The sequence below is a fragment of the Rhinichthys klamathensis genome, unplaced genomic scaffold (genome assembly GCF_029890125.1).
Source record: "Rhinichthys klamathensis goyatoka isolate OS25496 unplaced genomic scaffold, OSU_Roscu_1.1 h1tg000515l_1, whole genome shotgun sequence".
NCBI classification, from domain to species: domain Eukaryota; kingdom Metazoa; phylum Chordata; class Actinopteri; order Cypriniformes; family Leuciscidae; genus Rhinichthys; species Rhinichthys klamathensis.
The window spans coordinates 711,542-734,863 of NW_026606995.1; the positions used below are offsets into that span (position 1 = coordinate 711,542).

Below are 23,322 nucleotides of genomic sequence, written 5' to 3' on the forward strand. Positions count from 1 at the left end.
TAGTAGCAATCTCGTAAGTAAAGAAGTGTCATGAAATCAATTCTGCTGTTGGAAACTCCCTGAAACTGTTGATGCCATTGTAATGTTAATTGGATGTGAATGGCCTTCATTGTGTTTGTTTTTGACAGGATCCAGAAAGCCACCGAGTCCCTGAAGACCTTCCAGGCTTCGGCGACCCCGTCGTTTGAGGAGTTTGTGTTGGACACGTCGAAGGAGGAGATCTTGCTGAAGGAGCTCAGCTTCGGTGGAGGTAACTGAGCCGCTAGAGCTGTTAGCAGAAGCTGTCGCCCTGAGCCGCTAGCGCTGTTAGCAGAAGCCGTCACCCTGAGCCGCTAGCGCTGTTAGCAGAAGCCGTCGCCCTGAGCCGCTAGCGCTGTTAGCAGAAGCCGTCACCCTGAGCCGCTAGCGCTGTTAGCAGAAGCCGTCACCCTGAGCCGCTAGCGCTGTTAGCAGAAGCCGTCACCCTGAGCCGCTAGCGCTGTTAGCAGAAGCCGTCGCCCTGAGCCGCTAGCGCTGTTAGCAGAAGCCATCGCCCTGAGCCGCTAGCGCTGTTAGCAGAAGCAGTCACCCTGAGCCGCTAGCGCTGTTAGCAGAAGCTCTTTAGTGGAGTAAACCCTTAACATGCTTCATGGAGTCACTGAGGCTCTTGTGTAAGATCTGGCCTTTGCTGACATCATGGCAAGCCCAGTTTGAGTGGAACATCCTGAAGCTCATTATAGGGTTAAAGGTGAATGATTGTGTACGGATACACACTCTCCTTGAGCTCAGGTCATTCCTGCTGAGCAAAGGCTCTCCGGGATCGGATGGAGAATCAGCGGATTTATCCCGATTTCCACTGTGCAACTTGTTCCACCGCCTGGAGGATTTTAACACATCCAGGCCTGTTTACTAGCGTGTCTGTTCAGGGCTTCCGCTGAGTGAAGTGCTCTCTTGCTGACCGCAGAAACTGATGCTCTTCTGGAAGCGTATTGATCCGCACTGATGCTCCTGATGCCTGTAATCTTTATCATGGCAGTTGTCTAATGTGATTGGCTGAATCGCTGACGAGGCAAAACGCAGTGATGCTTTTAAATTCTGCTGAACTCAAACGTCTGCAGTGCAACAGACTCTCTCTCTTCCACTCGCTGCTCTCTTCCCTGCGTCTCCTGTTCTCCGTCCGGCTTCATGTGTCCCCCGTGCGGATCAATAGCTTGTTGTTCAGGAGAAGCTGCGGGCGCTGAGCCCGGGCTCTTGGCAGACGGGCCTCGGGTCACGTGTGTCTCGCTCTGGGAAGGTTAAGGTCTTTCTCAGAGGAACAGTAATAGGACTGTGTGACGCTTTAAACCCATTCCCAGCAGCTTTTGTAATGTGACGTCACCATGTCAAGTCTCCTTCATTTATACAGCGCTTTTAACAATATAGATTGTTTCAAAGCAGCTTCACAGTGATAACAGGAGATTACAGTGACAGAGTTTGTTAGGCTTTACAGCAGCTCTAGAATAAAGTTATTGTCCAGCTAAAGTTAGTTTGATTCACTTCCATTGCAAAGATCATTAGATATTAACTTAGGGGCCGCTAACACGACACCGTTCTAACAGAAAACAGAAACTTTTAATGTGTTCTGGCCGTTCATTTGCTCAAACTGTGCATGCAACCGCAGGGCTCCAGACTAGCTGTGTTTGCTAGGAGCGCTGCGGCCCCCGACTGAACATAGGAGCGCTCTGGCCCCCGACTGAACTAGTGCTGCCGCGATTAGTCGACTTAGTCGACGTAATCGACCATGCAAATTAGTCGACGGCAATTTTTTTAGTCGACGTGTCGTTTTACTATTGACCGCTATTTATTTTTGGTCTCCCGTCACAAACGGCTCACTGTAATTCACCTCCACACACCAGTCTGTGCGGCGTGCGCGCCCTGCTGGTTTAACTGCTATCATTTTCCTTCACGTTCCCGCCCGCCTTCACTGCTTTGATATGAAAAATTGCGGAGGCAGGTGACGGAGCTTTCACAGTGGGCTCGTTTGCTGCGGTCTGAGCGCGAGCGCGATTGTTCCCGGCGCCCCCCGCAGCGTTGGTCTGGTTTCACACTTAATTCTATCGAACCCTGTTGAGTTTGCGTGCATCTTATGCCATCGCAAACGTGCACGGCGCATGATAGAAAACAGAACGCGGGTCAATATATTGTGTTTTTCAAACGGACTCTTTTGAGGAGACAGTGGATTTCCAAGTGTTGCCCTGATTGCACGCGCAACGCGCGAATACACTGCAGACTCAACTCTCGCGTATCCAAGGTAAATCATCAACACTATCAGCCCTTACATGTGTTTTATTTAACTAAATGCATCATAATCAGCTAAAACGCATGGGCAGGTTACTTAACTTCCTGAACAAGCGCTCCCGAGTCCGTGTTGCTTTCACATTCACGCGAACCGCGGCACGGGCCCGCCATGCACGCAAGTGTAAACGCGAGCTACATAACTGCGTGCCTGCCTGCTTTCAGCGCGACTCATAGTGGGCTAGTCCAGACTCTTTCAATTCAATTCCAATTTATTTGTATAGCGCTTTTCACAGAAAATGCATTGCATCTACTTTACAATGCAGAGTGATGTTATCAGTTATGATTTTCAGAAATGTACATAAATTAATCATTATTAGCTTACTGTACATTTTTTAAGGCCGAACAAAGAGCTAATTTAAGTAATACATGTTTGTTATTAGAGGATTAGATTGGATTCTGACTAATATGGTATAGCCTAATGGAAATGCAGATAGCCTACTTAATGCTTAGATTGTTAATACATAATGTTTTTGAACAGGTGACATTTTATGTTTTGGCCCTTCAGTTGAGTTCAAAATAAAATGGACACAACGAAATAAACACTTGATTTTTTTTTTAATTAGTCGTTTAGATTAGTCGACTAATCGAAAAATTAGTCGAAAGATTAGTCGTTAGAAAATTAGTCGTTAGTGGCAGCACTAGACTGAACATAGGAGCGCTGTGGCCCCCGACTGAACATAGGAGCGCTCTGGCCGCCGACTGAACATAGGAGCGCTCTGGCCCCCGACTGAACATAGGAGCGCTGTGGCCCCCGACTGAACATAGGAGCGCTGTGGCCCCCGACTGAACATAGGAGCGCTGTGGCCCCCGATTGAACATAGGAGCGCTGTGGCCCCCGACTGAACATAGGAGCGCTGTGGCCCCCGACTGAACATAGGAGCGCTGTGGCCCCCGACTGAACATAGGAGCGCTCTGGCCGCCGACTGAACATAGGAGCGCTGTGGCCCCCGACTGAACATAGGAGCGCTCTGGCCCCCGACTGAACATAGGAGCGCTGTGGCCCCCGACTGAACATAGGAGCGCTCTGGCCGCCGACTGAACATAGGAGCGCTCTGGCCCCCGACTGAACATAGGAGCGCTGTGGCCCCCGACTGAACATAGGAGCGCTGTGGCCCCCGACTGAACATAGGAGCGCTGTGGCCCCCGACTGAACATAGGAGCGCTGTGGCCCCCGACTGAACATAGGAGCGCTCTGGCCCCCGACTGAACATAGGAGCGCTCTGGCCCCCGACTGAACATAGGAGCGCTCTGGCCCCCGACTGAACATAGGAGCGCTGTGGCCCCCGACTGAACATAGGAGCGCTCTGGCCCCCGACTGAACATAGGAGCGCTGTGGCCCCCGACTGAACATAGGAGCGCTCTGGCCCCCGACTGAACATAGGAGCGCTCTGGCCCCCGACTGAACATAGGAGCGCTCTGGCCCCCGACTGAACATAGGAGCGCTGTGGCCCCCGACTGAACATAGGAGCGCTGTGGCCCCCGACTGAACATAGGAGCGCTGTGGCCCCCGACTGAACATAGGAGCGCTCTGGCCGCCGACTGAACATAGGAGCGCTGTGGCCCCCGACTGAACATAGGAGCGCTCTGGCCCCCGACTGAACATAGGAGCGCTGCGGCCCCCGACTGAACATAGGAGCGCAAGCAGAAAATTTAGGGGCACACCTTAAATCAGCTTGCAATGCAATTATTCAAATTTCCCCCAAAATAACTGTAATACTGTCAAATTCTTTAATAATAAATAGACTTAACGTACAGATATTACAATGTGCAGTTTTATTTTAAGTTCACAGGGCTCCAGACTAACATCTGAGGGCAGCAGCACCGAGCCTGTGGTAGATGAAATTAACTTTAATTATTATCATTCATAATGTCTAAATATTACTTAAAAAGCAAAACAAGTGAAAAAAAATTATATTAGGGATTGAAAATGGCCAATAAGCATCCTAATGTTTACAATGGTAATTTAATTTATTTTTTTATAAACACTATTATTTTAGTGTTTAAATAAGAGTTTTCCTACATCTTAACATTTTTAGTTTTAGGACAATCTTTGAAGGATGAACAAAAATGTGTTGGTCATCACATTAAAGTTAGGGTATGGGATTTGCAAAACGGACGGCAAATTTTTAAAATACACAACTCCAAAGGTCCTACCGTCTTTCCTCCAACGCTGGCCCTGACTCCACCATTCAAAGAACATGGACACGCAATCATGCATCTGCAATACTCGGATGCGTGAGATTGCACATCTCTCTCTGTACCGGGGCGACTTGCACTTACTGTGACTGGGTCACGAGCTTTGAGTATGCGCACGAAGGGGACGGTACGACCGTTTGATTGACGCACTTACAGTCCAATGATTCTAGGTGGTCTTGGAAATGATTGGCTGGAGTTTTTCGAGTCCTGCCCGTTCCACAGATGATTAAATTGCTTAATTTTCATGCCAGTGCTACTAACTCAGTGGCTGTAAGGGGGTTAGGTATAGGATTTCCAGTGATTTTGAAAAAATGGTCAAAAAAGAAAATCACATACCCCACCTTTAAAAATAACAATTATATATGATATTAATATAGTTTTGAAGTGCTGGAAAAAGATGTGTAGTACTTGTAAGTGTTTCAATACTGTAGTTATGGTTAGAGTTACTACATTAGCCTAAACCCATGGTGAGTGTTGCTGATCTGTGGACTGAAGGCCTTCTATAAGTGTTTCTCCTGGTTTCCATGTCAGCGCTGTTTGATCTGATATCTGGTTTATAACCGAGAACTCTGCGCCGAATCTGCATGTTTCTCACTGGATCTCTCAGCGATGAGGTTGTTAATTCTGAGGCGAATTCAATGGATTTCTTCACTGGACCTCCTAGTAACAGTGTTGCGTGATCGAGATCAGCCTGCGACTGGCAAGATCGGGGCGCTGTCTATTATTGGTCCGAACTAATAAACGGTCCGTGAAGCATAAATGAGTAGCGCATTTTCGTTTCGCTGTCAGTTTGTTTGCATTCGCTGCTCGGCAACGTTGTGGTCGCTCACTAACCTAAATAAATATTTGGTTGCATCGGCAGGAAAAATGGTCGCAGTCTGGAGCCCTGAACCATTCACCCTTTACACTTCTTCTGTTGCATGTTTTGTAAAATAAATATAATCATCGTAAGGTCCATTGCTTGCTAGTTTCTGAAAAATGTATTTGTGAGCTGTGTGTGTTTAGAGGGAGACAGACTGTTTATTATCTGTATATTATTTTTCCTGCCAACACAACTTTCTATTCTGCTGTCCTCTCAAAAAAAACTAACAAATGCTTGGTGTGTTTTTTTTAAAGCTGCTTTTATAGAAGCCGCCTCGACTCCTGTTCTGGTAGACATGACAAACAGTGACAGAAACACGTGTTCATGCGGCTTGTTTATTCCAGCAGTTTCACCACATTCACAGATCGTCCTGAATTCTCCATGGGGACCCTTGGCCAAACATGAGCGTACCGGGCCTCGGGGACGCCGTGTAATTTGAGATATTTGCGGAAAACCAAAATCGCATTCATTCGTTCTGGTCGAGACCCATGTCTCCGAGGGGACTTCCAGGACTGCGGGGTGATCTGATCGTGCCCGAGAAAGGTGAACCTTCCCCAGCTTGCGTTCAGAGCCTCTGGGATCCTGGAAGTCCCGACTCACTGCAGGTTTTAGACTTGGAGAAATTTTCAAACCAGAAAAAGGGCCCCAACTTTGAACGGCTATAACTCTGGGACCCAGCCGCCTAGAGACCCCAAACTCGGGTCAAAGTAGGGTCTCGGTGGCCCCCTTCCAACGAGCCCGGCCCAGAGCTCCGGGTCTCCGGACTCCACCTTCCTCCAGAGTGCCGTCTGTGCCGCCTGTTTTCCGTTACCTTGTCCGAGCGGAGCGTAGTCCCCTCCTCGACAACACCCAGAGGGTCCGATTTTGGACCGTCGTTGCTCCGTCAGGCCGGCGAATTTGTCTGTGCCCGAACCCGAGGCACTCTCCCCGGTTCATGCGGCTTGTTCTCTTGTGTTTATTCCAGCAGTTTCTCCTGAATCTCCAGCTGATGTTTGAGTAAATCACGTGTGAGACGTTGATCTGAGATGCTGGTGTGTGTTTCCTCAGTCCCGGACCCTCCCGTGATCGATCTCTCTCGCTGCCGCGTGTACAACGAGGGCCTGATCCACTGGCGTCTGGCTGAGGACTCCCTGCCCACGGATCGCCATGTGCTGGAGTTCAGGAGGGTGTGTGAGGAGGAGCAGGAGGATGAAGAGTCGCGCTGGAGGGCCACGGAGTGTGTGTACGGCAGTAACACTGTGGTGTCGGATCTGGCCCTCGACTCCCGTTACTCCTTCAGAGTGAAGAGCTTCCGTAACAGTGTGTGCAGTCCCTACAGTCCTGCGGTGACCTTCCACACGCCCCCGGCTCCAGGTGACACACACACACACACACACACACACACACCTGCGGTGACCTTCCACACGCCCCCGGCTCCAGGTGACACACACACACACCTGCGGTGACCTTCCACACGCCCCCGGCTCCAGGTGACACACACACACACCTGCGGTGACCTTCCACACGCCCCCGGCTCCAGGTGACACACACACACACCTGCGGTGACCTTCCACACGCCCCCGGCTCCAGGTGACACACACACACACCTGCGGTGACCTTCCACACGCCCCCGGCTCCGGGTGACACACTCACACACACACACTCTCTCACACACACACACACCTGCGGTGATCTTCCACACGCCCCCGGCTCCAGGTGACACACTCACACACACACCTGTGGTGACCTTCCACACGCCCCCGGCTCCAGGTGACACACTCACTCACTCACTCACTCACACACACACACACACATTCATGATTCCTTCACCCTGCTGATGTTGATTAAATCTGTGTATGAAAGGCTAAATTAGTCAAATAGCCATTGATTGTGTGTGTGTGTGTGTGTGTGTGCTCCTCAGTGTTCGGGTTCCTGTTTAATGAGAAGTGTGTGTGTTTGTGCTCCTCAGTGTTCGGGTTCCTGTTTAATGAGAAGTGTGTGTGTGTGTGTGTGTGTGTGTGTGCTCCTCAGTGTTCGGGTTCCTGTTTAATGAGAAGTGTGTGTGTGTGTGCTCTTCAGTGTTCAGGTTCCTGTTTAATGAGAAGTGTGTGTGTGTGTGTGTGTGTGTGTGCTCCTCAGTGTTCGGGTTCCTGTTTAATGAGAAGTGTGTGTGTGTGTGCTCCTCAGTGTTCGGGTTCCTGTTTAATGAGAAGTGTGTGTGTGTGCTCTTCAGTGTTCAGGTTCCTGTTTAATGAGAAGTGTGTGTGTGTGCTCCTCAGTGTTCGGGTTCCTGTTTAATGAGAAGTGTGTGTGTGCTCCTCAGTGTTCGGGTTCCTGTTTAACGAGAAGTGTGTGTGTGTGCTCTTCAGTGTTCAGGTTCCTGTTTAATGAGAAGTGTGTGTGTGTGCTCCTCAGTGTTCGGGTTCCTGTTTAATGAGAAGTGTGTGTGTGCTCCTCAGTGTTCGGGTTCCTGTTTAACGAGAAGTGTGTGTGCTCTTCAGTGTTCGGGTTCCTGTTTAATGAGAAGTGTGTGTGTGCTCCTCAGTGTTCGGGTTCATGTTTAATGAGAAGTGTGTGTGTGTGTGTGTGCTCCTCAGTGTTCGGGTTCCTGTTTAACGAGAAGTGTGGCTTCAGTGCGGAGCGGCTCACGCTGAGCAAGCGCCGGGACTCGGTGGAGAGCGTCGCGGGCCTGAGCTTCCTCTTGTGTGCGGAGCGGGTCCAGACCGGGAGTTATATATGCCTGGACTACATCATCGGGGACACGGGCATCTCTCACGGACGCCATTACTGGGCCTTCCGTGTGGATCCCGACTCCTACATGGTGAAGGTGGGAGTGGCGTCCGACTGCAAGCTCTCCGAGTGGTTCCACAACCCTCGAGACTCCAGCAGCCCGAGGTGAGACTCCCCCAGCGAACACTTCTGTCCAGCGAGGCTTTCAGATCATCCATCTCAAACACGCCAGGGCTGCGTTTCCCGTACAGCGCCGTAACTCGCTGCTAACCCTAACCCATCTCAAACACGCCAGGGCTGCGTTTCCCGTACAGCGCCGTAACTCGCTGCTAACCCTAACCCATCTCAAACACGCCAGGGCTGCGTTTCCCGTGCATCGCCGTAACTCGCTGCTAACCCTAACCCATCTCAAACACGCCAGGGCTGCGTTTCCCGTACAGCGTCGTAACTCGCTGCTAACCCTAACCCATCTCAGACACGCCAGGGCTGCGTTTCCCGTACAGCGCCGTAACTCGCTGCTAACCCTAACCCATCTCAGACACGCCAGGGCTGCGTTTCCCATACAGCGCCGTAACTCGCTGCTAACCCTAACCCATCTCAAACACGCCAGGGCTGCGTTTCCCGTACAGCGTCGTAACTCGCTGCTAACCCTAACCCATCTCAGACACGCCAGGGCTGCGTTTCCCATACAGCGCCGTAACTCGCTGCTAACCCTAACCCATCTCAAACACGCCAGAGCTGCGTTTCCCGTACAGCGCCGTAACTCGCTGCTAACCCTAACCCATCTCAAACACGCCAGGGCTGCGTTTCCCGTACAGCGCCGTAACTCGCTGCTAACCCTAACCCATCTCAAACACGCCAGGGCTGCGTTTCCCGTACAGCGTCGTAACTCGCTGCTAACCCTAACCCATCTCAAACACGCCAGGGCTGCGTTTCCCGTACAGCGTCGTAACTCGCTGCTAACCCTAACCCATCTCAAACACGCCAGAGCTGCGTTTCCCGTGCATCGCCGTAACTCGCTGCTAACCCTAACCCATCTCAAACACGCCAGGGCTGCGTTTCCCGTACAGCGTCGTAACTCGCTGCTAACCCTAACCCATCTCAAACACGCCAGAGCTGCGTTTCCCGTACAGCGCCGTAACTCGCTGCTAACCCTAACCCATCTCAAACACGCCAGGGCTGCGTTTCCCGTACAGCGTCGTAACTCGCTGCTAACCCTAACCCATCTCAAACACGCCAGGGCTGCGTTTCCCGTACAGTGCCGTAACTCGCTGCTAACCCTAACCCATCTCAAACACGTCGGCCAGATCTAATTAACGCTAGATGTTTTGCTATAATTATGCAAATGGCATCTGTGGACTATTTCTCTTTTTTTCTCAGTTATTTTGCTTTATTTCCAGATTCAATCATTGGCTCGTTCTTGCGCACTAGAGCTCGTTCACACATGCGCACTTCAAAAACTACGCTTTAAATATCTTGACAAACTAAAAGACGTTGTAAGGGGATTTACCAGAAATGATTAATTAATACAAGAGTCAGAATTATAATAAAATAAAGAGGTTTTACTGAAGGTAGTTTGCAGTTTCATCAGCAGAAGTTCAGCTTCGAGATTCACAGGAGTTCGTAGGCCGTAACGCCGCTTAGGTCTATGCTACGCTACACTACGTCCCTGCTTCAGGATGGATGATTCTCATTGGCTAAGATCAGGGTTTGAGTCCACATGTTATGCAAACTAGAAACTCTGCTTGTTCCGAACTGTGCGATGCTGTTTGCGAATGTTTGTTAGAACGATGGTTTCGGGAAACACAGACTCGTTGAACTGCTGATAACGACAGAACTTGCGACCATAGTTGGCTAACGAAGCTTTTGGGAAACGCACCCCAGGGCTGTATCATGACATCATTCTCATGATCACTGAATCTGTGTGTGCGGTGAGACGCTACAGGCAGGGTTCTAAATTAACTTTTTTGATCACCAGCCAATGTGGCTGGTAACTTTCTAAAGTTACCAGCCATTTAGAATTTCCACCAGCCAAATTTTTCCCGGTGAAAATAAGAGAAATTATGAGTGCCACTGAATGCATTAGATCATTTTATTAACATTGGCATGAAAAACACATATAAAGTAGCCTACAATACAACACAGAAAGTGCAAACATTTCATTTCAAGTTTGGGATCTATCTATCTATCTATCTATTAGGGATGTGCACGAATATTTGAATTTTCGATCTGTAATTATTATTCAAAAAATAAAATACTATTCGAATGGTTTTTCGCAGTTATAATTAAATGCACTGGGTGGAGCGTTTGGATTGTATTTGATCACATAATGTCGTTGTCTGCCTCGCGAAGTTTGGAATTACTTAGATGAAAATGATAGCCTATTACAAAATGGAATTACGTTTAATCAATTATTAATTAAACTGAGTTATCATAATATCACCACCACAATTAGAAATCACATGAAATCCAAAGAAACAGCAGTCGACTGAGGAGGAAGCAGCTGTCCATCACTGTATTAAGGACTGCCGGTCAGCAGCTGTACCCCGAGGGAATCATGATCCGAGATGATATCTTTTGGTAGCAAAATGATTTTGAGACATATGCTTCCTTTAAGTTTCGTTGAGGGAGACAGGTTTAAGAACAGAAAAACGCATGCTGTTACTTCACTTTGCACACACACACGTGTCTCTGCAACGTCTGTGTCAGCGCAGCGCGTTTTCTCACTCGAGCATGTGGATATTATTGTTTTTCTCAACATGAACGTGAAACAATATAAACACGTTAATCATATGCTGACTCGAGTATGTACGTTCTGTACGATAACTGCGCAGTCTGCTTTTCTTTTTTTTTTCTTTTTTTTTTGCGTTTTTTCCCCGTTTGCGCTGCTTGAGCTTAAATGCTTTTGTTGTTCATATTTTTTTGTTTACACATATTGTTTAATGTTTTCAACTAAAAGAAAACCTTAAGATATATAGTAAGCTTGTTGTGTATATTGCCTAATGTATACGCTTGTTCAGAAATAATGACAAAAACCTTAAACTTAAAAAAATAACGTATCTCTCGTTAAACGACATTTAAATTTAAACCCAGAAGTCTGTCCCAACCACCGCCGCATTTAGTTTAATCTTAACTTTTTACTTTACTAGCTCCCTCCTCTTTCAGTCTATGCTCCCTGCTCTGGCTCGTTCTTCATCTTACTTGTTTTTTCTGGTGGACGGACGCGTAGGCTACGCTCCGTTCGTTTCCAATTTCCATGATCATTTCTTGCGCTGGTTTCACTGCAAACTGCGCAGCCAATGGGCGTATGAAACGTCATCACGTAGCATTACGGCACAGTGTTCATGGGACATGTAGGAAGTACTGCCAGGGGGATAAATGACCGAGAACAGAGCCTTATGCATCACCGGCCAAACTGGCTAGTAAGTTTTTATTAACACCCGCCAAAATGAATTTTAACCCGCATTTGGCGGGTGTTAATTTAGAACCCTGGCTACAGGGCTGTTCACACCTGCGATGATCACTATAAAGACCATCAGGTTTGGATACTCATTCTCCTTCTCTGAGAATAGCTAGTTTTTACAGCTGATGAACGATAAAAACATTGACAGCCAATCAGAATCATCCTGCTTTTAAAGCGACAGACGACAAACCTTGTAGCTGGTGTGCCGCTGATATAGTTCTCGTTCTTGGTGCGAACAGGCCTTTACACACCATCAGTTTTACATTAATTTTGTGTTTGTTGAATAACCAAAGCTGTTTCTGATTAATATTTCTCCTGGATTTCAGTCTCAGTTTGTGAGGTTTGTCCCACAGGTATGACCAGGACAGCGGGCACGACAGCGGCAGCGAGGACGCGTGCTTCGAGGCGTCTCAGCCCTTCACACTGCTGACGGTGGGCATGGGTCGACTCTTCATCCCGAAGGCCTCGCTCGGCGCCGGGGACATGGGCCGGGTTCTGCCCGCGCCGCAGCGGATCGGGGTCCTCCTGGACTACGACGCCGGCCGCGTGTTCTTCTACGACGCCGACAGCATGCGCTGCCTGTACGAGAGGGCGGTGGACTGCTCCGGCACCATGTTCCCTGCGTTCGGGCTCCTGGGCGGCGGCTCGGTCCATCTGGAGGAGTTCCTCACAGCCAAGCGCCTGTCCTACATGTGAGGGTCCGGTCCGGGACCCGGCGGACTGGTGTCTGTTAGTCCTGTTGCTCTGTGTAGTGCTCCTCGTCCCTCAGTAACCGTACATCATGGGTCGCTGTGCAATTATACAAGTGAATCTGGTCGAAGAGCCAATCCGATCTCGAGTGCCTTCAGTGACATCAGCCGAGCGGACGTTTCACACACACCATCAGGTTTCACGCAGCGCACCTTAATACACCGAATATAATGCAAAGACTCACAATGTCACTTTCTGAACAGTGTGCACTGATACTGTTGATCACTGACCGTCGTTTACACACAGTTAAGGGAGCTTTAGGTCAAGAATGACAAGCGATATGATTTGAACACAAGAATTCACTACTGAACACATGATTGTGCACTATTTGTTTTTATTGTAGCAGCACCTGCAAATTTAGAAATGTTTAAAAGTAAATAAACACATCAGTCTGTCCTAGAACATCATGTAGATATGATGTGCGCTATAGTTTTTGTAATCGGGAGTGAAACGCATGAAACACCTTTATATAAATGTAGCCTGTGAATCAAACCGGTGCTGATCAAGCGGAACCCAAATGTGATTCTACGAGACAGACTTGAACACCTCACATGTACTTACTGTATGCACTATAATTGCCAAGGCAAGTGTCTTGACTGGACTAATATGGCCTTATTGAATAATCGCGGCTCGTGGTTCATTAGGCAGATTACTGGCTATAAAGGCTTCATTAAGCAGATTACTGGCTCTGAAGGGATTGGACCGACTCCTGCTGGGATATCCGAGTGATTCTGCTGGCTCTTCTACCTCTGACTGGAGTTTGTTCTGGTAGTTTATGTAGTTGTGCTGCACAAGTCTTGTGATTTTATTCGTATTCTTCTGAAGAGGAACCGCCAGTTTACGGAGGAAAACATGTTGGAGAGTTTTAGCGACGTCGTACTACCCGATTAGTGTGTTATATATGGATCACGTCCCTCTTTATCCTTGTCAGTAAAATCTCATGCTAATCAATTAATCAATGAGCGCATATAAGGAGACTCGTCTTCTGAACACTTTAGACGGTTAGATTGAGCTTTTACATGTTTGTGATCATTTTAATAAGTGTATGTATAAAATCAGTGGTTTTTGGAGAAGGACTCGTGTGCCGTGTGTGTGATTGATCTTTTATGAGTTCCACCAATTCCCTTTTTTGTTGTTGTTGCTAAATCTATATAATTTCGTTATCACGTTTTCACACGCTCACCATCAGAACGGTTTATTTTGTTGATGAGGAGTTTATGCACCTGTACACTTGTTCCAGGTGTGTGTCGAGTCACAGAACGTGTGTGTGTGTGTGTGTTTTGGAAGCCTGTAACCAAATGTTTTGCTAGTTTCTTGTACATGTTAAACAGGGTCTGTAATTGTTGCGGTACTGAGCTTGGGAATCCTGCTGAAGTTCTCCAGTTAGCACTTTAAAGCATGTCAGCCACTGAGCTCGATGCAATATCATGTGGAACAGAAAGGTGGCGCTGTACGTACGTCTGTCTCTGTCACCTGCATCTGCGTGCTTTTATTTTTAATGTACTGTGGGCTTTTGTATTAAATAAATGAATGTCCTTTTAAGATCTGTATCAGTCCTGTTGTTTCCTTCACCCCAAAGAGATATTTAAATATCAGAATTAGAAATGCTGTGAGTGAGCAACATGTTATGTATATTTCATCACTGTGCCTGATGAATATAGTATGATGATGAAAAAAATAAATACATGAAAATCTACAGTGCCCGAGGCTGTTGAAGGAATAAAAAAAGTTAGGTTTGAAGAGACACAAGTGCAAATAAGATGAGAAATAAGATGAGAATTTTTTAGTTGGCTTCATTTTGTCTCGCAAAGCTAGCATTGCATAAAAGTATCTGTTAAGCAAAGGTAAAGATCTTGAGTAATGTAAAAGTTACAAGTCAAGTCGCATTCTTTACATTAGGGATGACAATAAGATGAATCAGTTCTTCATCCTTCTGCTGCGGATCACGCGAGACGGAGACATCACTGTTCCCCTCTGCAACTATTATATACTGGAACTATTATATACTGGAACTATTATATATACTGGAACTATTATATACTGGAACTATATATACTATTATATATACTGGAACTATTATATACTGGAACTATATATACTATTATATATACTGGAACTATTATATACTGGAACTATATATACTATTATATATACTGGAACTATATACTATTATATATACTGGAACTATTATATACTGGAACTATATATACTATTATATATACTGGAACTATATACTATTATATATACTGGAACTATATATACTATTATATATACTGGAACTATATATACTATTATATATACTGGAACTATATATACAATTATATATACTGGAACTATATATACTATTATATATACTGGAACTATTATATACTGGAACTATATATACTATTATATATACTGGAACTATATACTATTATATATACTGGAACTATATATACTATTATATATACTGGAACTATATATACTATTATATATACTGGAACTATATATACAATTATATATACTGGAACTATATATACAATTATATATACTGGAACTATTATATACTGGAACTATATATACTATTATATATACTGGAACTATTATATACTGGAACTATATATACTATTATATATACTGGAACTATTATATACTGGAACTATATATACTATTATATATACTGGAACTATATACTATTATATATACTGGAACTATATATACTGGAACTATATATACTATTATATATACTGGAACTATATACTATTATATATACTGGAACTATATATACTATTATATATACTGGAACTATATACTATTATATATACTGGAACTATTATATATACTGGAACTATTATATACTGGAACTATATATACTATTATATATACTGGAACTATTATATACTGGAACTATATATACTATTATATATACTGGAACTATTATATACTGGAACTATATATACTATTATATATACTGGAACTATATACTATTATATATACTGGAACTATATATACTGGAACTATATATACTATTATATATACTGGAACTATATATACAATTATATATACTGTAACTATTATATACTGGAACTATATATACTATTATATATACTGGAACTATTATATACTGGAACTATATATACTATTATATATACTGGAACTATTATATACTGGAACTATATATACTATTATATATACTGGAACTATATACTATTATATATACTGGAACTATATATACTATTATATATACTGGAACTATATATACTATTATATATACTGGAACTATATATATACTATTATATATACTGGAACTATTATATACTGGAACTATATATACTATTATATATACTGGAACTATATATACTATTATATATACTGGAACTATTATATACTGGAACTATATATACTATTATATATACTGGAACTATATACTATTATATATACTGGAACTATATATACTATTATATATACTGGAACTATATATACTATTATATATACTGGAACTATATATACTATTATATATACTGGAACTATTATATACTGGAACTATATATACTATTATATATACTGGAACTATTATATACTGGAACTATATATACTATTATATATACTGGAACTATTATATACTGGAACTATATACTATTATATATACTGGAACTATTATATATATATATACTGGAACTATTTTATATATGTATATATATATATACTGGAACTATTATATACTGGAACTATATATACTGGAACTATTATATATATACTGGAACTATTTTATATATATATACTGGAACTATTATATATATATATATATATATATATATACTGGAACTATATATACTGGAACTATTATATATATACTGGAACTATTTTATATATATATACTGGAACTATTATATATATATATATATACTGGAACTATTATATATACTGAAGACAGTGTTTTTACAGGTGGAGCGCCTGTTTACCCGCGCCACACGCCGGCGCCAGAGCGGTTTAGCAGGAGCACAGCGCGAGTTTCTGCGGCCGCTCAACTGTTACATCGTATCATTTCATTTTGCCTACAAAACAAAGTGATTCCTATTATTAAGCAAAATAAGTATTTTGATGTTGCACTAGACCAAAGACGCACATCAGCACTAGCTCAAACTAAATACCCAATATAAAAAACTATTTAAATCACGATTAATATAAGACGGCGTTATAAACAAACTAATAGTCACACCAAGCTGCTAGAAGCGCTGGAGTCTGCGATGCTTGCTGTTCATGCTTGCATTCATCCAGACATTTTCTTGTCAAGTCCCTTTCCAATGCCTGTTGCGCTAACTGTGCCTTTCGCTGATGTAGCGTATGCTCCTCGATGTCCATGAACACGTCTCCGTGTAGAAGAGCTCCAAATGTGCTCTTCTCCCCACTTGAAACCAATCCACAGTTCTTTACGCAGGGCCACAACTAATTCTGAATGAACCACTTCAGGATAAGTTAAGTTCAGCATGTGTTGAATGAGTTGCGCATCCAAGAAAGTGCTGTCATTCTGTGGATCAAAAGCTGAAAGTGCTTCAAGGAACTAGCTGTTTCTTTCCCCCGAAGCGCTCAGAGATTCTGCTGAATCATCGAAGCTCCTCTTCCTTCCCTGCTTCGACTGCTGGAAGATGTCCTGCCCACCGCTGTTCGAGTCTCGAAGCTGCTGACACCGCACAGGACAGAGACGGTGGCTGTAAAGGAGTGTATAAAGCAAGTTACACACACTAAAGAAGTCTTCGTGGATGTTGCTTGAACGACCACAAGATGGAGCTGATGATTGAAGCAATGCAAGTACGTCATATGGAATCACTCTTCCTAACCTGTCCTACAAAGTGTTCTGTCCTCCTCTGTTTCTCCCAGGGAGAAGGGAGTTCCCATCATGCACCTGGCTCAATATTTCAGAAGTACTGAGCCCCGTCTTTAAAAAAAGCTCTGCAATTATTTGGTTGGTCAGGGTTTGAGCATCCCGTTTTTCAGTAGTCGTCTTGGAAAGAAGTCGCTCTGAGTTGATAATTGCCCTTAAAGCGAACGATGATGGAAATATTTTCCATTCCGGTTGGGTCACGTTAGGGTCACATCATCATCCACTGAGTCTGCAACTTCTCAAAGAACTTCTTCAGTCACCAGACTGCTCATGTTTGCAATGACGCCATTTTGAATATGGCGAGAAGAGTACGTTGCACTGCCTGGTGTTGTGTGTACAACACTCCTAAGCTCTGGGACTTTGCGGAGGGTAACTTTAAATAATGAAAAGAAAGTCCACTCACACAGTTAGACTCTCGAATGCTTTGCTTCCCCTGATTCAGCTCATGTCCACTATAGAGGAGAGAGTAGCGATTCCTAGCTAACTGGTTACTGTAAACCAGGGAGGAAATTTCCCGTCCACTTTCAGTCTGTTTTCTCTCTTCCAGAGCTGGTCATGTTCTTTTGACGCTGCATGTTTAAGGCCTTTTCCCGCCTCTACTGCGTTCTTCCAATCACTGAAGCTCCTTACAGTGAAAGCTGATGATGATGAAATTAAGGACTTTCAGCATGAAAAACAATCTTCTTCCACGGTAGCAAATGGTTAAATGCGAAGAGGGAAATGTCTTGGTTTATCCTCCGCAAGGGTCGAGAGGCGCTCCGGGCCGAGGATCGTGTGTGTCGGCCGAGTTTCATCTGCCAAACTACGGGATCCACTTGTCATATATTTTCAGATATACATTTTTATATTCCCTTAGTCTTAATCGATCATTCTATCTAGCCATCACTGATTGATTGATTGATTGATTTTATTTGACCACTTAAATATAAAAACAGATGGCAGCAAATCACACATCAATCATTCATCATACATTAATCAAATTCATCCATATTATACAGAAAAATTGACCATAAAAATAGACTATGATATGATAATGACTACGATTGGCACCTAAGCCATACTTTCAAACCCTGTTTAAAACTGCCTATGCTTCTGTCTTGAGTGCACCAGCTAACCGGTTCCAAAGGGGAGCATAAAGAAAAGACTGTTTGCCCAGATTAGTATTCAATCTGGGGGTACAAAATCTGTTGAGCTACCCCTAGTGGAGTACCTGTAAACTTCGTTTACTCTATTAAAATAATTTCTAAAATATTTGGGAACATAAACAATTTTATGTACCATACCCAGCTGCATCTGAGACACTCGATCCTCAACTTCCAACCATCCCACCCTTTCAAAGTGGGAAGATTCCAGATGAGTTCTTATGGGAAGGTCTAAAATAAGCCTTAATTTATTTTGAGACGTCTGAACCCTATGTTTCAGGTTCCCCATGACACCATTGTACCATGAGCCACATGCATAATCAAAATAAGGCTGAATTAAAGTTCCTGACAAAATTAGCTTAGTTTTTTCATCCAAATACGTTGATATTCTGGCCAAAAAACTGACGCTTTGATTTACTTTGGTGATTACCTTTTGGGCCTGACCTCCAGATAATCAATGAAATCTAAAATAAATGCATAAATTAACATTTCTTTTTTATATATATTTTTTTAATTAGAATTAAATGTCATTTTATGTCATTAAATGTATTTAAACTATTAAGTTTTGTGTTCCCTCGCCTGGCTTTGCTCGCGATCCTCAACACACTGATGGAGGAACAGATCATCTGATGATGAAACGCGACTCCCTCAGATGTGTGCATTAAAACAGCCGCTACTGCCCATAATATAATATATATAATCCATACAGAAGTCAGTATATAATATCAGCAGGTTTGAATGACACAATTAATTACTGTTCAACATATTTATGATGTTCGGAGCAGATTCTGTGCGTTTACACCACATCACCGAATTAAAGCCGAATTCGCTCTGGACACAACAGCATTTTAATTTATTGTTATTCATTGTCAAATGTTTTGTAGCTTCACCCGATAATTCCTATTAAACTTTTCATTGATTACAATGTAAAACTGATTATAATTATTTTATGACGAAACTGACCTGAGCTGCAGCCTGAAGGAGAGGAGCAAGACAAAACATGGACCGATTCCCTCAGTATTATAAATAGTCTCTGGTATTACTTCATCTTTTCCACCGTTGCATTTTATAGCAGATTTTTGAAAAGAGCGCAACTCCGTAACCAGGGCAACGGTGACATTCAATCTCACGCCTAACGGTCATTCTGTCTCGTCATCATCATCGTGCCACTGGTGTTACTGGTGTTACTGGTAATCTCCTCCGGTATTGTGACGCTGGTTTGGTTTTATTCCAGTTAATCTGGCCGCTGTGAGGAGTGTGTAAAACGACGTGCCTCAGGTAATTTTCCGTGTGTGTGACATGAACTGATCTGGAGTGGAAAGTGTTTGATTGTGTGAGATTTATCTGAAAGTTTTCATTAGGCAGCATAACGTTAGGCTGTAAAGAGAGTTTTCTGTCACCGTCGCGTTGATCTGTTCGGCTAGGGTAAGTGTTTGAATTGAAATATTGTCTTTAATCTTCATTATTTCTACATTTGACATGCGTCTGGGTGAATTAGTTCAAAGCTCTACTGAATACATCTGTTTAACTGACATCTAAGCTCTTTACACCATAGATACAGATCTACTTTTTCTTCTGCAGTTCATAAAGAAATGCTATGTAAACAAATGACACTGTAATATGTGACTAAAACCCGAAGTCCATTTTATCGTTAGAGTTAATTCATCATTATGCAAAAAAATGTGGAAATCAATGGTAAATTGTTGAGTAATCAGATAAAGGACTTTAACATGATCTACACACTCCAGTTCAAAGAGACTCGAGGGCTTGATGAAAAGGGACAATTATTTTAGAGTAATTAGTTCTTGACATTAGTTTCTGAGTTTTTCTTTCATTTTTCTGCCACCTGATGGAATCGGACCTCAGCTGATGTGAAACTCTAACCCTTGTGTTTATAGTCCAAACCCGAAGCTTTCTTCACTCTTTCATAGATTGGCCAACAGCCTCGAGTTAAAGATCAGATGAAGTATTACTCCAGTAAACATGCGCAGGTCCAGAGATACTGATGATGATGATGATGATGATGAAGTCACTCAGTTACTGAACTCATGGCGTCACCAGGAGCAGATCTATGATGTATGTATACAGGACCTGAGTGGAACCTCATCAGTCATCAGACACTGCAGCAGTTCAGACTCAGTTCATGATGAAGACGACAGCAGCTTTCTTTCCTTGTGTTTAAAACAGTGTTTTTGTGTTGGATTTAAACCCTCAAAAGACTGCTAAACATGTCGATCAGAAGATGTGTGGGCTTCTGGTCATTTTCTTCACTGTCAGTCTAATAACAGCAAAAAGTAAGTATGAGGATATTGTGGTTTGAGCCTTGACGAGAAATAAAGATGGTTTTCTCTTTCACTTTTGCAGACATTAGTGCGAATCATGGGTTCTCTGCCAGTGCCGCTGTGACCAGGACCCGTTTGAGAGCACCTGGCGAGCGAGTCCTGTGTTTCTGAGATCCAGGGAACGCGAGCTCATCCCAGCCGGCTCCGCTCTCGGACTCAGGCACTGTTTCTGCGGTGAGTCGGAGAGAAAGAGCCTCAGGAAATCATTTCAACATTAACCCCAGAAGGACCACAGAAACACACACGTATATCGCAATCGGATGAAATGATTTGTACTGCCGTTTTCTTCAAAGGCAAAAAGTAATGTTTGGGATATTTACACTTTCAGTGTGATGAAATCATTTAAGAGTTTGATTAGACTCATAATGTTTCAGTACAGTCCAGTTGTTCACTTCTTGTGTACACATACAGTAAAAATGGAAATTCAATAAAACTTACCTTAATTAATAAGAGAAATGTGAGAAATTTGAATTGTTGTAGGTTATTTTGCTCTGATCCAGGGTGGCGTGACAAACCGTTTTCACCGTTATGTCTGTGGTTTTTGGGTATATATTTCATTTATCATTATTTTGCTAATCCATTAAAGGGGTCATATAATGCAATTTTTGTACAAGCTACTATGATTCATTAGGGTCTAAATTAAAAGTTTGTAATATACTTTAATTAAAAATTCTCATTAGTATTGTAAGAAAACACTTATTTTACCTGGTCAAAAACAGCTCTGTTTTCAGCACGCCGTTTCAGTGCATATGCCTTTAAATGATAATGAGCTGTGCTGACTCCGCCCCTCTGTTCTGTGCGTACACCGTTTATAACACAATAACACAATAACCATAACGCGTTGTTCATTATAGACGTGGGATTATGAATTATATTGAGAACGTTGTACATAGAAAACATGCCGTAATGTACCCTGAGTGTAAACCTTAGACGCATTCACCGTGAAGCGTGCAGCTAGCGATTTACAAAGATTAATATAAATGTAGAGACCTGGATAAATGTTTGTGTTTCTAAACGTATAACTGTCGTTTTCTTTGAAAAGAGAATTTTATTATTTGTATCTTGGGTCTGAAAACATACACTCAAACAAAGTGTAGATCGACTTTGTTTTTTTTTATGTTTAAATATGAGACATGTTTATAAAGTTTTTTTCAATATGTGTGTAAGGGAAAACAACTCATAAAATGGCTGCATTTTATTGAGTATTCTGAGAGAGTTTCAGTTGGACAATGAAAACGGTGGACTTTGACCCCTAAATCTCTCGCGAGGTTTTTTTTTTCTGGGAAGTTCGACACGAGGAAAGCTGACAGTGGTCGACGCTCACGCAGATTTTTGTTTTAGTGCTAGCTCGGTGACGAGAGTATAGTGTGAACTGAAAAATTCATGGATGAGTTTGCAGCTTGCCGAACGGAAAAGAAATGCGAGAGAGTTCGCTGAAAGACTGCATGCGCACTTCAGTTTCACGTGAGTAAAAGAGATAGAGGATATCTAGCACGAGGATCCCATGTGAGAAAATCTGTGTTTTTTTTCCTATCATCGTTGATTTGTTTTATTAGTTTTACGTGTGAAATCCGGAAGAATATATCCGTGTTTATTTTCTCAAGTTCAGTGTTGCAGTTTGAGATATAAGAAGTTGAGTAATTCGTGTGGAATCCGGAAGAATATACCCGTGTTTATTTTGGGTAAAAGTACTGCAGTGGAGTATGTAGTTGGGAATTCATGTCAACTGTGTGCTTATTGTCTTTGACACCGAGTGATTGTCGAAATCGGGAGATCTGTGTGGATTTTCGCGGATGCATCTAACCACCACGAGGGAGGAGTTCATCGAGGCCTACTCAACGTCGTCGTGGGTTGCGTCACGGTTGCTGTTTGTCATCTCGTTGAAGAGTGAGCATTCTGCAATTGGAATTCTTTTTCCTGATTCGTGAGTAGCCTACTCTGGTTTTGCATCAAAGAGCTCCAACTAGCGCGCCATCTGTGTACTGAAAATCCCAGCTGGGTAAATTTATTACATTGACATTTTATTTTATTTTATTTTATGGTGATTATTGGTTGTGACTTTGTGAATTGAATTATTTGGTCATTCAAAGAGGAAAAAAACAAAGACAACAGAGTACTGAGAATAATAAATGCATGTTTATTGATCTGCCATAATTTTGTGTGATTTCCTGTGGAAAGACTGTTTATTATTAATTATTATTTTTTTTCCTTTGAGAGATTTGTATTTAAAAAATCTAAAGGTAAACACAATAGTGTTTTTTTTTTATTATTATTTCCAAATAGAAAACACAAATCTGACACTATCAGGTGAAGATCTGAGATCTGGGTTATGTGTTGATACTGTAACTGAGGGGAAATGTGCCTCCACCGGGGTAGTGGATAAATTTAAGATCCCCTAGACAGATTCTTACATTGTGAGCCACAATATTCTACCCGGCAGGAGGGCTACATTTTGTGGGGGCTCGTCCGGGATGAGTCAGATTATTCAGATTGTGTTTCAGACACAGTGAACTGTGTTCTGTAAAAAAAAAAAAAAAAAAAAAAAAAAAATTGTGAATTTTATTTTGGAAGTGATTTATTTGTATATTGTTTCTTTGAGAGTTCTGTGAAGAGAACTTTAATGCTTAACAGTCATAACCTGTTTTTTTGAGCACATACTGTTGAGGACACAGGTGAACAAA

At 43.0% G+C, this 23,322-nt stretch overlaps 1 protein-coding gene across 5 annotated transcripts in view; it reads left to right on the forward strand.

Annotated features, from left to right (window-relative positions):
• Positions 1-13,372, forward strand: part of trim36 (tripartite motif containing 36) — a 32,889-nt gene extending 19,517 nt beyond the window's left edge. For all 5 annotated transcript variants that reach the window (XM_056238302.1, XM_056238303.1, XM_056238304.1 and 2 more), the window contains 4 exons: positions 129-250; positions 6,422-6,727; positions 7,951-8,248; positions 11,900-13,372. In XM_056238302.1, coding sequence (XP_056094277.1) covers positions 129-250; positions 6,422-6,727; positions 7,951-8,248; positions 11,900-12,242 — 1,069 coding nt within the window. In that variant the 3' untranslated portion in view covers positions 12,243-13,372. The remainder of the gene's footprint in view (positions 1-128; positions 251-6,421; positions 6,728-7,950; positions 8,249-11,899) is intronic.
• Positions 13,373-23,322: the final 9,950 nt, after the last annotated feature.